Source organism: Mytilus galloprovincialis, chromosome 2, assembly GCF_965363235.1.
Source record: "Mytilus galloprovincialis chromosome 2, xbMytGall1.hap1.1, whole genome shotgun sequence".
NCBI lineage: Eukaryota > Metazoa > Mollusca > Bivalvia > Mytilida > Mytilidae > Mytilus > Mytilus galloprovincialis.
In genome coordinates, this window is record NC_134839.1 from 68,380,888 (window position 1) to 68,397,294 (window position 16,407).

Genomic DNA, 16,407 nt, shown 5'->3' on the forward strand with positions numbered 1-16,407 from the left:
CTTCATAGACAGAAAAAATATTACAGTCATTCCTTAATTAAATCAGGTAAAAAATAGTCTATTTGGAAATTTTTATCAAAATGTAAATACAGGATCTAAACTGTATCATATGCCCTTACATGTCAGTACCAAACTTAAATCATAAACAAGGGATACTTCAAACATACATAATTCTTAATATTATTGATAGAAACCTCTCATTGAAATGTCCTCTGCTAATTTGAATATCTTCACATTTTTGGTTAAGACATTTTAGAAATGATTAAATTTATATAGATAGTGGAAGCTGTGGTGTGAGTGGTTTACTTTTATTTTACCCTCAATCTTATTTAATCCATCTTGCTTTTCAGAGAGAGTATAGAGTTATTCCAGAGGCTTGCAGAAATTTTTTCTAGTGAAAACAATCAGATAGCCTCCAGAGAATTATTAATGAAAGTAAGAATTGCTTGAAATTGTAGTCAGGTGTTATTGCATTTCAAAAAATTTAAAGTTTATCTCATATTTTGACAGGTTGTGTAAGAGAATAAATTAATATAACTTTTCAGAAATTGAAGCAAAATTATAAGCACTGTATCATCACTTTCAATAGAAATGAATTAAGTCAAACTTTTCCTTAAAAAAATCATTTCAATTGAGTTGTTTTGAAGACACCATGGATTTGCCTTTTATGAATTATTTTGAGATGAGGCATGATAATGTTATTCAACTGTAATAAACCAATCTATATATATTCTGAAAAATAAAACATCAAATTAATCAGTACAGATTATAAAGTTTTCAATTCTGTACAGTCTCATGTTAGACTGCAACTGCTATTTGGCAATTGTCTTTAATATTATTCTTATTTTTCAATAACAATTGGTTGAATATTGTTCTCCTTTTTGTAGGAAGCAACAGCCAAGTTCCCTGAGGTAGATACCAGTAGTAAAACAACAAGGAGAAGGAATATGCAGAAAAGACAATCATGGATTGACAATGTAAGGTTTCCTGAAGTCATGTAGTATCAGATAAAGTAGTCACACCGGTACTCTTTAAAATATCTATTGTAGATTATGTTATAGCACTCATTGATGCTTGTAAAAAAAATCAAACTTTTATCAACTTCAAGAAAGGCTCAAAGTTCAAAAAGCAACATGTCAAAACTTAAATAATTTTTCAAAAGAAATAAAACAAAAAGATTCAGTAACACACTGAAATGACATCTTTGGCAATTTCAAGTATTAAGCACCATTGAAGAAAAGAACTAGATCTAAAGCTTTTGAGTTTTGAGCAACAGGGCACAGGTATTTAAGGACTCTTAACACAATATAAAAATAAGGAGATGTGGTATTATTGCCAATGAGACTAAAATTTAAATGAAGTGGATTTACACTAGATTCCATTTCAGTCTGATTACAAATACAATTTTAAATGTAATCTTAGTAACTCCTAATACAGTTTTATATAATTAATCTGTTTTGTCATCTTCTTGAATATACTGTAAAGAAATGAATTGATTTTCAGGGTATTGTACAAGGAACGGTCCCATACTTAGGAACATTTTTAACTGACTTAACAATGATAGATAGTGCTATATCAGACAAAACTGAAGATGGGTTAATCAATTTTGATAAACGACGGAAAGAATTTGAAGTTCTTGCCCAAATCAAACTTTTACAATCTGCTGCACAGATTTATAATTTCACAGAAGATAAACAAGTATGGATCTGGTTTGATGCCGTCCGAGTTTATGATGAAACTGAAAGGTAAATAATAATATCCCAGTGAAAAATTATGTAGAATAAGTTTTCCATAGCCTTATAGTTCACATGTCATATGATGGGTGATTGAGATTAAAAAAGGAAAAGAACGGTTTGAAACCTGATATTTCAAAATACTGGGCAACCCACTAGTTGTAATAAAAAGGTAATTTTGGACCAGAAATCTGTAGGACTGGAAACCGCATAATTCCACAAAAAAAGAACTTTTAAAATTGTTTGTGATGACATATTATATATCTGACTTGAATATTTAGTTTTTTGAAACCTGAACTCTTTGTTTCTTCCACCAATAAAAACTGACCACCTCAAAGTAGCATAATAGTAATAGTTTTGAAAGTAACATTTAACACCAATCAATAAATCAATCAATCTTAACTTAAACTTTGTTGAAATCCATACTCCTTTTCTATTTTTGGCTTATTTTATGTGTGAGTGACCAGGCTTTGTAAGAAAAGTTTGACAAACATAGTTCTGTTCCACTATTAATATGTCTGTTTGTCAACTTGACACAACAAACTTAATATTCAGGACCAAATATGACACTTACTGTACTTCCTCTCTCTTGTTCATATACCATAATAGATATGATCATTTGCACATTATGATTTATAATGCAACAAATGTTGACATTTCAGTGATTCTATTATTTTACTTTTTCAGTCATGATTTATCTTGTTCTATTGAACCACCAAAAGAGGGAGCCACTAGATTAAAAAAGAAGTCATCCAGGTAAGTGTAACATGTAATTACTGTTATTTTGTCTTACAGTATTGTGGTTCTGAATAGATGTGTTATTACCAACTCATCCTACAATTGTTTACCCTGATTGCTGAAACTCCACAGGAAGAATGCACATATAATGAAGTTGTGCACCTACTAATATGGAATTGTTTGAGGAACTTTTTCCCTTTTTAGCTCACCTGTCCCGAAGGGACAAGTGAGCTTATGCCATCACTTGGCGTCCGTCGTCGTCTGTCGTCGTCTGTCGTCGTAAACTATTTCAAGAATCTTCTCCTCTGAAACTACTGGGCCAAATACTTTCAAACTTTAACTGAATGTTCCTTAGGGTATCTAATTTATAAATTGTATCCGAAGTTTTGATCTATCAACAAACATGGTCGCCATTGCTAAAAATAGAACATAGGGGTCAAATGCAGTTTTTGGCTTATAACTCAAAAACCAAAGCATTTAGAGCAAATCTGACATGGGGTAATATTGTTTATCAGGTCAAGATCTATCTGCCCTGAAATTTTCAGATGAATCAGACAACCCGTTGTTGGGTTGCTGCCCCTGAATTGGTAATTTTAAGGAAATTTTGCTGTTTTTGGTTATTATCTTGAATATTATTATAGATAGAGATAAACTGTAAACAGGAATAAAGTTCAGCAAAGTAAGATTTACAAATAAGTCAACATGACAGAAATGGTCAGTTGACCCCTTTAGGAGTTATTGCCCTTTATAGTCAATTTTTAACCATTTTTCGTAAATCTTAGTAATCTTTTACAAAAATCTTCTCCTCTGAAACTACTGGGCCAAATACTTCCAAACTTTAATTGAATGTTCCTTAGGGTATCTAGTTTGTAAATTGTATCCGAAGTTATGATCTATCAACAAACATGGTCGCCATTGCTAAAAATAGAACATAGGGGTCAAATGCAGTTTTTGGCTTATAACTCAAAAACCAAAGCATTTAGAGCAAATCTGACATGGGGTAATATTGTTTATCAGGTCAAGATCTATCTGCCCTGAAATTTTCAGATGAATCAGACAACCCGTTGTTGGGTTGCTGCCCCTGAATTGGTAATTTTAAGGAAATTTTGCTGTTTTTGGTTATTATCTTGAATATTATTATAGATAGAGATAAACTGTAAACAGGAATAAAGTTCAGCAAAGTAAGATTTACAAATAAGTCAACATGACAGAAATGGTCAGTTGACCCCTTTAGGAGTTATTGCCCTTTATAGTCTATTTTTAACCATTTTTCGTAAATCTTAGTAATCTTTTACAAAAATCTTCTCCTCTGAAACTACTGGGCCAAATACTTCCAAACTTTAATTGAATGTTCCTTAGGGTATCTAGTTTGTAAATTGTATCCGAAGTTATGATCTATCAACAAACATGGTCGCCATTGCTAAAAATAGAACATAGGGGTCAAATGCAGTTTTTGGCTTATAACTCAAAAACCAAAGCATTTAGAGCAAATCTGACATGGGGTATTATTGTTTATCAGGTCAAGATCTATCTGCCCTGAAATTGTCAGATGAATCAGACAACCTGTTGTTGGGTTGCTGCCCCTGAATTGGTAATTTTAAGGAAATTTTGCTGTTTTTGGTTATTATCTTGAATATTATTATAGATAGAGATAAACTGTAAACAGGAATAATGTTCAGCAAAGTAAGATTTACAAATAAGTCAACATGACGGAAATGGTCAGTTGACCCCTTTAGGAGTTATTGCCCTTTATATTGTCAATTTTTAACCATTTTTCGTAAATCTTAGTAATCTTTTACAAAAATCTTCTCCTCTGAAACTACTGGGCCAAATAATTCCAAACTTTAACTGAATGTTCCTTAGGGTATCTAGTTTGTAAATTGTATCCGAAGTTATGATCTATCAACAAACATGGTCGCCATTGCTAAAAATAGAACATAGGGGTCAAATGCAGTTTTTGGCTTATAACTCAAAAACCAAAGCATTTAGAGCAAATCTGACGTGGGTAATATTGTTTATCAGGTCAATTTCTATCTGCCCTGAAATTTTCAGATGAATCAGACAACCTGTTGTTGGGTTGCTGCCCCTGAATTGATAATTTTAAGGAAATTTTGCTGTTTTTGTTTATTATCTTGAATATAATTATAGATAGAAATAAACTGTAAACAGCAATAATGTTCAGCAAAGTAAGATCTTCAATTAAGTCAATTTGACCAAAATTGTCAATTGACCCCTTAAGGAGTTATTGCCCTTTAAAGACTTTTTTCACAATTTGTTCATCATGTTGACTTACTTTAAAAAATCTTCTCCTTTGAAACTGCTGTATCAATTTCAGCCAAACTTAGGCTAAATGAGTTTCAGAGTATCTAGTATAAATTTTATATTTTATTTCCTTGTATGTCAAGAAACATAGCTCCTATGGCTAAAATAGAACATAGGAGAAAATGATTATTTTTTTTGGCTTTTGAAGAAAATAGGACGATCCAAAAAACATTTAAATAAATTGAAAAGCCAAAATAATCATTGATGAGAGATTTAACCAAAAGAATTAAGGTTAGCGATTCAGGCTCTTGAGAGCCTCTTGTTTAGCTCACCAGGCCTATTAAGCTTATCTCATCACTTTGTGTCTGTAGTTGTTAACTTTTACAAAAAATGTTCTTCTCTGAAACTATGGGTCCAAATTTAACCAAACTTTGCATCAATCATCAGTGTAACAGTATCCAGTTTATAAAATTTGTCCAACCGATATGGCTAAAATGGCTTAAAATAGAACAAAGAGGTAATATGCTGTTTTGGCTTATATCTCTGAAACTAAAGCATTTAAAGCAAATTTTCCCCTCTGTTTTCTGATTTTCACAATAAATTTTGAAATAACTTTATATCAAAGTTGCATAGCTCTTCCTGTTATTCTTTATCTTGTTAAATATTTAGGAAAAATTCTTCTTCCCTTCCATGTAATTGCAACTGCAGTATAAACTTTCTAAATTTATTACTCGCAAATTTTGCAACTTTTTTACAGTTTTTAACATACTACTTCTAAAAATGTAGATTTACACAAAAAAGATTGAAATATAGTTTCATAATTTATTTCTCTGATAGATTGATACTTTGATATTTTAATGACAAATATTTCATATTTTACATTTACAGTCTTAGTCGTCCTCCAAAATTAGACGGATCAAAATTAGCTATGTTTTCTTGTGGACTTGATGATCAATCCAGTATCTGTAGTTCATTAGATTCTCCTGTCTCACCTACTCCTGGGGTAAGTTTATTTAAATCTTTTGCCTTTGACCTCTGATACTTTAATGTTCAAAAAAGCTACAGAAGCCCTAGTGAATATCCTAAACTTGCATCCCTTTGATTTTCATGACTTGAATAGTACTTTGGATGAAAATATTCAAAAATTACTTTGAAACTGTTTTAATATTGTAAATAAATATGATATATGTTATGGTTGAAATTTAAGGAAATAGCCCATAAAAGTTGCCTTAATTATAATATATTTCTAATTTATATGTCCCCTCTATTTTCAGATGTCTCATTCATCATCAACCTCATCATTAGTATCATACGACAGTGACCCACCAACTCCATTTAAATCTTCTGACTCATGTGTGATACGTGTCAGTTTAGAATCGGGAATTTATACTAATACTCATGTTTATAAAAGTATTATGGTAAGTACTCATACAATTGATTTTTGTTTGAGTTAGAATAAGATTTGTTTACTATGTAAAAATATGTCAGGGGGTATAATGACTGCAACATCTATTTTAACACGCAAGTTGCTGTAAAATTGTTTAATTAAAACTATTTGCAGTTGAGATGCACACATTCATAAGCTTGAAACAGAATCAGTATGTGCACTTAAATTAGGGTATAATACCTGATTCGATTGGTGTTTATTGTGCTATTTTGTTGCAGTCATTATACCCCCTTATACCCCCGCTTTAAAAAAGGGGGTATACTGTTTTACCTCTGTCTGTCCATCCATCCATCCGTCAGTCTGTCAGTCTGTCTGTCCCATGAATATTTTTGTCGCATTTTTCTCAGGAACTACAATGCAAAGATTTCTGAAATTTGGTTTCATGGTTTATATAAGTCAGCTATACCGTTTAATGCATTTTCAGATTCATCACTCAACAACTTCCTGTTTACCAAACATTTGTATCATTTCTTGAAATTTTTTGTCACATTTTCCAAAGGAACTACAATATGTTTTTTGTACTCCCTGTCAGATTTGCAGATGGTTAAATGTCATGTTTGGTTAGGGTCCTGTACCCTAAAATCATTTAATCTCTTTAAAGAAGCTTTAATTGAATAATCCTTCCAGTGCCGACATTTTTTAAACTTTAATTGTATCACATTTGTGCTGGGAGCAGCCATTTTGATTGTTTGGTTATAGTACAATAAGGATCAGGATCGGACGGGAAACGAATTTTTCCGGACCTGAAACGATTTTTTCCCGGAATTGAATAAAAAGATCTAGGGTTGGGGGCCTTGAGTCAGGGTTGGTCGGGAAACAGGAAACAGACATATATTTTTTTTTGGCCTTACCAAACACATGTATGATTTTACAGATGATAGCCAAGTAGAAAGTTCGTCACATTTTTCTCAAGAACTACAATACAAGGATTTCTGAAATTTGGTTTCAGAGTTTATATATGTCAGCTATACCGTGTGATTTGTTTTAAGATTAATCACTCGACATCTTCCTGTCCTGTCTTATTATAAGTTGTGTTATCTTTTTTAGATGGCGTTATAAAACTGAAGTCTGATAAGTAATTTGAAGTATTATACAATTGAGACATTAAAAGATAAGATAAGATTTTTATTTGTTAACTGATTTTCAATAAAAATGTTCGTCATGAATATAAGGAAATGGTTTTGTGAAAGTGAATATTAAAATACATGTTTTTGTCTTTTATTTGACAGTTAAGAAATACAGACCATACCAATACTGTGATAGATAAAGTGCTAGACAAATATGGAATAATTCATGGTAGACATGATGAATTCTGTTTATTACAACAACTATCTGATGGAGGTAAGCCTAGACAAAAGTTAAAAAAAATGATATTCAATACTGAAAATTCAGAAATGATTGTGATGTTTTTATTATGGCGAAAATGTGACAGGGTTATAATCTCAATAATTTAAACTCTCATTTTGAAACTTTTTATATAAATTAATCACAATTTTTTATCAATATAGCAAAAATTTAAATCACAATTTAGTCTTAAATGACAAAATCAAAATTATAAATGCGTGTTATAATTTTTGAATTTACATAACTTTGGAAAAACACACTAAACCACCTTTGACATTGCATTAGAGTTTATTTGGTAAGATTTAGAAATATATTTGTAACTAGTTTATACCCATTTAGAAAATTGGATAATTGTCAAAAGGGGAGAAGATATGCATTTTTCTGGGTTCTTTGAATTTGAAGAAAAGTCAAAAGTCAATGTAGCAACAAAAAAAATTTCTACAGGATGATCTATATTTAGATGTCAATGTGGGTAAAATATCTTTTTGGGAAAAACAGGGCACATTTCTAATTCTGAAAAAAATAAAATGAATTTAGGTCAAATATGCCAATTTCAACATGTTTTATCACATTATAGTAACAACTTCACTACCATTTCTATTTCATACATATCTTATCCACCTGTTAATATGGCATTGTTTGTAAAATTGAGATACATCTGGAAATAATAATTTATTCTATTGCAATTTGAACGTGTACTTTTGTCCAAAATCACTATAGAAAGAGTGTCTATATCCAATAATCTGTATTGTGCAATGGATATTTATAAGTCCACCTGAGGTTATCAGATAGTATTGATAATATATTTATAAGTCCACCTGAGGTTATCAGATAGTATTGATAACTTTTTGCAACAGAGATTAATGTTTTCTTTTTCTTTTGCAGAGTTTCTTATACCAGATAAAGCAAATGTATTTTATGCAATGAACAATACAGAAAGTGAACTTAAATTTATTGCAAGGTCTAAAGAAGATCAACAAACTAGGTCATTACATCGTAAAAGAGGACGACGGAAATTCAGAATTACTTGATAGTTGACATTAAACAGTGAATAATATTCTAGAAATATTCTCATTACAAAAAGAAGAAAATGGATGCTGCACTTTCCCAGGATGCTCTATTCTCAAAGATGTAGAGATCATACCCTCTTCTTGGTATTTTTTTCTGGGAGATGTCTAGTTACAGACAGACTAAAAGAAATATGTTGAAGGATACAGAGGTGTTTTTGTAGATCCATACATAGATCCTCCTATCAATTTCTGTCATTTAATTGGAAAACAGACGAAATGCAGTTCATGTACATTAATTTTTTCAAGATCATCTTATATAAACCATTATGTACAATTTAATGTGTTCATAATGATATCTATGGCTTTTTGTTGCATAAACATATAAAGCAATTTAGAATGAACTTATAGTTATTTAAAACCGATGGAAATGTAGTAACTGCCAACAATAATGATATGCTGAATATGTTTTTTGATATCTTTTGTTTAAGTATCTACATTAAAAGTTCCAAAAATATAATAGGGTTATGGTTTATTCAAATATGAAAACGATTTTCTACTTGTTGGTTAACATTTGGAAACTGAATGAGAACTGGTAATCAAAATAAATTTAAGCACAATTTAAGACTTGGAAAAAGTCCATATTGGATGCTCTATCTGTTTATTTCTGAAAATTGTTTAGAATTTCTATATACGATCAATCTTTCTTAATATTATTCTAATCAAATCTTTATTCAAGTTGTCCAAAACCTTCAACTAAAGAAGACAGATTGAACAAGGATGTGCATTTAAAAGAACTGAAGACAGCAGTGTTAAATTGCACTTAGGTAATCAAATATAAATGTATGAGTTACTTCCCTTGTAAGTCATTCCAGGTATGATGTGGAATAAAAAAGTCACAAATAACAGTATACTTGTGACAAATTTGTATCCCCTTATTATACATCAACTATGGCAGAAAATGTTTGGATGTTGTAAATAAATTCCGTAGATGATCTCCTTAAAGTCATATGTAATAACTTTTATATCAAATATGGTGAAATTCTCATTTGGTGTGAGGGTTTTGTTCATTGTTGAAGAATATTTGGTGACCTTAACCTGTTCAGTTAAGTTCTAATTGTTGAATAGCTGTCTCATTACTGTATACTCATCAGTTTTTGTCTCACCTGTGTCAAATGTCACAGATGGAAATGATCAATATTATTAAAGTATGTGTGCTGATTGACTTACTTAAGTTTCATAAAACTTTGGTCATTCTACTTAATTTTAGTGCAATATGATATACATGTGGTGCTGTTTTATTTTTGTTACTAGGTAACAGTTGTGAAACTTTGGTGATAATAAGTGTATCTGTGTTTAGTTTCAGCTTATGGATGGTTTATATACTAATCACACTTTTGTCTCTGTAATAATATTATCCCATATTAAAATAGGCCATGTTAATTGAACCAACAATTATTGAATACTATAAATGTCCTATATATAAGTGTTGATTTTTTTTTAAGCATTGGTAAGGCAACTGAGCACATTTTATCTTAACATTATAGTGAAAGACAAGTTCTTATTTAGTGATATAATAACCTTCATACAGGGTAATGTAGATTTATCATACTTTCCATTACAAAAAAAATCAATTTTAATTCAAGGTATGTCTGTCCTTATCTTGAATTTCGTACGAATCACACACTTATAATATCATTGTTTTATTAAATCTTAATTGCAATATTGTATGGTATAATCCATAGTGATTAACCTTGTTTTAGAAACTTGAGCTCTTTTTATACTGCCTGACTTGCCATTTTTGTGGTTGTGATATTTATATAGTTGTCCCGACTTTTTGTAATTTTTACTATTTTTAGATATGATGTAACATATGAAATAACTTGCTTTCTATCTAGTCATTTAGTTTTTATATATTATTTTACAATCAATCATCATTTTATCATGTTACTTAAGATTACTTGCAGGGTTCAACATTTTGAACTAAAAAAGGGGTGTCTTTATATTTTCAGGTGACATAATTATTAACAAGATAATGAAAGTTCAGCTTTATACTATTTTTTTTTGTTTATGATTTCATAATTACAGAATTTTATCTCAGAAAATTAAATCTGTAATATTGCAAAAGTATTCCATAACATACAACATATTTTATTTTGGCAGAATTTTGTTATTTTGCTCTGCATTTAAAAATCAGTTTTTAGTAGACGAGTTTAACTTTTCCTAACATTGGAAAGTAATTTTTCTGCAAAATATGAGGCAATAGTTTAGGAAAATACACTTGTAGAAACAAGTTTTAAAGTTTTCTCTAAAATAAGCACAATATTTAAAAAAAAAAACAATAGAAAAACAATACTGCTAATACGTAATTTTAGTTTTTGCTAATTTTTATGCATTGATCAAGACATTTTGAATAAAACCAATTTTGACAATTAACAACTATAAATACAATTTTTGAAAAATTTAAAAGGTGAAAGAGAATGTCTTCAAACTTACAACACTCTACATAAGTAGCTCACTTGGATGCAAAATCCTATATTATATATCTTATTATCAAAATTGTGAATTATCCGAAAACCAAGTAATACTATAAAATATATTGTTAAGGCAGCAATTGTATTTATTTGTGTTATTTGTAACATTTTCCCAAGTATGCATACAACATTTCTGTGGTATAAGTCATTGTATGTTTCATTTAGGGATATTGTAATATAAATAATAATTAATAATAGATGATTTACCTTTCTGTAAAAGAATATTCAATAGGCATTGTAGTTTATTTAAGCATATCAAAAAGCATTATTTCTACTTTCTTTTGATAATTGTGATACCTAAAATTGTTTCATTGTATTCCGATATACCTTGAAGTAAAAAAAAAAACATTGCTTTTGCAAATGATGAGTTTTACCCAGTTGTTATACTAGAAATTGTATGGTGTTAAAATCAAGATGGATCATGTGATACTGTGATAGTCAGGTGACTTATTTTTATGTTCATGTTAGTCTCTAGGAGGCAGATTTGATAACTTTCACTCTTTAAAATAACTCATGAAGCAATCTAAAAAAAACTGTCATAGAAATAAAAATTAGTTTTATTTTTATTTATACAGAAATTGCCAAACAATGTATTTTAACATACTATTTGATATGTTATTGATATGCATAAATACTATTGAGTTTACATGTTAATGTTGTTGTTTTTCAATCTGATCTTGAAGCTAAGACATTTTAATGAGTTATTATATTTACATTTCCTAGTAAATGTTTGATATTCGCAACAAATCTGTTCGGAAAAATTGTCCAAAAATATCAAATGAAAATTGCAGCTCTTTGTCCTTTCTATTGTTTCTATGATAATGCAGTTATACTTAAATTTCCTGTTCTAATACTCTCTGTGATGTCTGAGTGATAACAGTAGACAAGGTAGGATTTAGATTGTTTATATATGTTACATTGTTTTGTGTATTGTCATATAAATGTTATGTAAAAACAAGCAAATAAAAAATCATTATTGAAGCTTTGTTGATCATAAATTCTGAAAAGTTCCTGATTCAAAAGTTTGTCATATTTGCAAAATAACATTAAGAAAACAAAAATTTCATCATAGCAATTGATAACTGTGTGTTCCTTCAGCCTTTTAATTAATTTGTTGTTTACTTAATGTTCAGAGGCAAATAATTCATGCATATCTAGGAGTTGAATAGATTGACAATAATTGGTTGAAATGGAGGGCAAGAGCTTTCTTCTTCTATACAAGGGTATGTTGGATAGGGGCAGAATTTTTCCATGCAACATACAACCTGCGGACCCCTTGAATAGTTTTTGTAAGGGTTCTATAGTGTTCAGAAAGCTTGACATACTCCCTTCACAAGGCATCATATCTTATTAGATGAAACTGGAGTATTATAACTACTTGCTCTGAAGATCAAAACTTAAGTGCAAATATCATCTTGAATACTCAAATGAAATGTTTTTATATGACTGCATAATTAAAAAAAACTTTGGTCGTATATTGATATTATATTGTCATCGTCGTCAGAAGACAGATGGTTTCCAGATAATAACTTTAATATAAGTAAATAGAAATCTATGAAATTTAAACACAAGGTTTATGACCATAAAAAGAAGGTTGGGATTGATTTTTGGGAGTTTCGGTCCCAACAGTTTAGGAATTAGGGGCCAAAAAGGGCCCAAATAAGCATTTTTCGTGGTTTTCACACAATTACTTTAGTATAAGTGAACAGAAATCTATGAAATTTTAACATAAGGTTCATGACCACAAAAGAAAGATTGGGATTGATTTTGGGAGTTTTGGTCCCAACAGTTTAGGAAGCGGGGGCCCAAAAAAGGTTCCAAATAAGCATTTTTCTTGGTTTTTGCACAATAACTTTAGTATAAGTAAATAGAAATCTATGAAATTTTAACACAAGGTTTATGACCACAAAAGGAAGGTTGGGATTGATTTTTGGAGTTTTGGTCCCAACAGTTTAGGCATTAGGGGCCAAAAGGGTCCAAAATTAAACTTTGTTTGATTTCATCAAAAAATGCATTATTGGGGTTCTTTGATATGCCAAATTTAACCGTGTAGTTAGATTCTTAATTTTTGGTCCTGTTTTCTAATTGGTCTACATTAAGGTCCAAAGGGTCCAAAATTAAACTTATAAAAAAGAAGATGTAGTATGATTGCCAATGAGACAACTATCCACAAAAGACCAAAATGACACAGACATTAACAACTATAGGTCACCATATGACCTTCAACAATGAGCAAAGCCCATACTGCATAGTCAGCTATAAAAGTCCCCGATAAGACAATGTAAAACAATTCAAACGAGAAAACGAACGGCCTTATTAATGTAACAAATGAACGAAAAACAAATATGTAACACATAAATAAATGACAACCACTAAATTACAGGCTCCTGACTTGGGACAGGCACATACATAAATAATGTGGCGGGGTTAAACATGTTAGCGGGATCCCAACCCTCCCCTAACCTGGGACAGTGGTATAACAGTACAACATAAGAACGAACTATAAAAATCAGTTGAAAAAGGCTTAACTCAAATATATGAATTCTGTTCTTGTAAAATTTGGTCATGAATTCGTTGTTTTATTTGAGCAAGCATAGGTGTAATAGGTACATTAAAAGATGTTAAATACGAGAATACAATTCTTCATATTACTTGTCCATAGGTTGTTTTCTCTTGTTTGAATAAATATGTCATGAGCTAAGATCTTATTAGATGAGATTAAATGATCTAAAAATTTCATGGAAGACAACAAAATTTTAGCTTTTAAGGGGAGTCTACCATGCTCACTGCGACATGCATGGTTGGAAGTTTTACAGTGAACCCCAAGAATTTCTTTGATAAATTTTATATGAAACTTTTCATATGGTTCATTCTCAGTATTTTTTTTAATTGATTCAATACCCCAAATTTCACTACCATATAATAAAATTGGAAGTACCATTGTATCAAAAAGTTTTTCTAAAAGTCTACATTGTTAAGACTAAGAGGTTTCTTTATTTTGAATAGAGCTTTTCTAGCCTTTTCCAGCAATAAATTGGAGGCAAGGTTAAATTTACCATTGCATTTTAAAGTTGTCCCAAGGTAACAATATTTATCAACTGTCTCAATATAATATTTGTTGATAGTTGAAATGATTTGCCATTAGAATTAAAGATTTTGTAGAATTTACTTCCAGCTTCCAATCTGTACAGAACTGAGCTAGAGTGTCAAGACTACATTGTAGTCCTTCTGGACTACTTGACAATAGTACCAAGTCATTGGCCTATAAAAAAAAACCAATGAATCTTATTATCACCAATTAGCACAGGGTCTGTGCTATTGTCTTTTTAAATTTTCAACAATGTTATTAATAAAAATATTAAATAGCAAAGGGCTTAGAACATCGCCTTGTTTAACACCTCTTTCAGATATGAAAGATGTACTTAAACCATCATTAAATTTTATTCTATTCTTTGTTTTGGTATACATTGGAAAAACTATGTTAAAAATTTTCTTTCGAATACCATGTGTTAATAGTAAATGAAATAATCCAATTATCCAATTGAAGGCTTTTTTAAATCAATAAATGCAGCATAAACTTTCCTATGTTTAGTCTTGTATTGTTCAATAATTGATTTCAATGAAAAAATATGATCAGATAGCATGGTTCATCTGACCTTGACCTCATTTTCCTCATTCATTGGTCAATGTTTAGTTTTCTTGGTTAAGATTATGTGACAGTTGTAATAAAGCTTGATATTTAAGACTATCAACATAATATCAATGATTAGTTAAGAAGGCGAGACATTTCAGCTGTGCACTCTTGTCTGGCTAAAGGACAATTTAGAAAATGTTAAAAGCAATGTAAGGGAGGTAAGCCAATTCAATTTAATGAATACTGTTATATATATGTTTGATTACCTCCCTTACACTGCTTGAAAATTATTTAGAAATGATGATTGTCCTAAGATGATGAGCTGTAAATTTATTTTTAGAAGTTACTTATATTTAATATAAATTTTAATCATGACTGTATGTCATTTTATATTTGAATATTTTATGACGTATTTGAATGAGTAGTTATTGATGCAAACTCCATTAGAAATTTTAATTGAGATTATTTTTGAAATAAGGGAAAGGAGGAGGTACATTTTTGCTTATTTCAGATTTCAGTAATTAAAAAGAAAATTTCTTCAAATTCTTTTTTTTTTTTTGGGGGGGGGGGGGGGGGGGGGTTATTAATATTTAAGTTCATTAAAATTGGGAATGAAAATGGGGAATGTGTTAAAGAGACAACAACCCAACCATAGAACATATAACAGCAGAAGGTTACAAATAGGACTTCAATGGAGCAAGAAACTTCCACACCTGGAGGTTTCCTTCAGCTGGCATCTAAAAAAATATCTATACTAGTTCAGTGATAATGGACGTATTACTAAACTCCGAACAGCGTTTGACCTCTACGATCGTAAAAAGCTGTGCCCAGCGGAGCATCTGGTTGACATTTGCCTCTCCACAGTATTTCCACCCGAATTTATATCAATTGATATTTCCCCTTAATGGTTATTTGAAAAGTTTTCGTCGTTGATGTCAAAAGCAATACAATTGAGTTACATTTAAAAAAAAACTTTCAGTACATATGTCTGATTGACTTCAATGTATTATGTATATCCCAAAACAACAGATATGCAGGACCAATTGAAAAACTATGTACTAAATAATTCAGATTCTTACTAGTGTTGTGGTGGTGTGATAAAGCAACAAAATATGGAAACTAGAGTAAATGGAGAGAAACTTCAAATAGTAAAAATTGTAAGCAGGATAAGGGCTACAATATTGCCCAAATGGATAGTTTTCTGTTATTATAGACTTTTCCCTTGAATTGCTATTGTACCTTTTTGTTTTGCTATTCTCATAACATGATATTTTTCTATCATAATCATTTGGTTGTCAATGCAATTATTGTCTCTTTCATTAGGGATGACATAAAAAAAAAATCAATGAAGGATAAACAAACTTAATTCAAATAGTTTGGGGGTAGGGGGTCAAATTGCAAGTTTTGTATAAATTGACATCGATTTTACATATATCCTTATTGGTCAATCAATTTTTCTCAAATTAAGTTAATAGGGGGGTACCGTAGGGGGGTCAGTGAAAAAATTATATGAATTAAGTTTTTTATCCTTCATTGAACTTTTGATGTCGTCCCTTACAGTCTTGAACATAAAAACTAAATATTAAATAAACAACACTCCTAATGCTCAGGTTGGCTGTCATTGTGCAACACAGTTAATGGTAAAGAACCCTATGGGAAAAACCAGAGAACTCCTTTTGTCAGAAAACACTGTCAAACATCCAAACAT

The 16,407-nt window shown here is 30.4% G+C and overlaps 1 protein-coding gene across 6 annotated transcripts in view; it reads left to right on the plus strand.

Moving 5' to 3' along the window:
• LOC143064220 (ral guanine nucleotide dissociation stimulator-like 1) overlaps positions 1-12,046 on the plus strand; it is a 45,887-nt gene extending 33,841 nt beyond the window's left edge. For all 6 annotated transcript variants that reach the window (XM_076236880.1, XM_076236882.1, XM_076236885.1 and 3 more), the window contains exons 9-16: positions 351-435; positions 888-977; positions 1,504-1,745; positions 2,421-2,489; positions 5,622-5,736; positions 6,008-6,151; positions 7,410-7,521; positions 8,410-12,046. In XM_076236880.1, the coding sequence (XP_076092995.1) occupies positions 351-435; positions 888-977; positions 1,504-1,745; positions 2,421-2,489; positions 5,622-5,736; positions 6,008-6,151; positions 7,410-7,521; positions 8,410-8,555 (1,003 nt within the window). In that variant the 3' untranslated portion in view covers positions 8,556-12,046. The remainder of the gene's footprint in view (positions 1-350; positions 436-887; positions 978-1,503; positions 1,746-2,420; positions 2,490-5,621; positions 5,737-6,007; positions 6,152-7,409; positions 7,522-8,409) is intronic.
• The last annotated feature ends 4,361 nt before the right edge of the window (positions 12,047-16,407 follow it).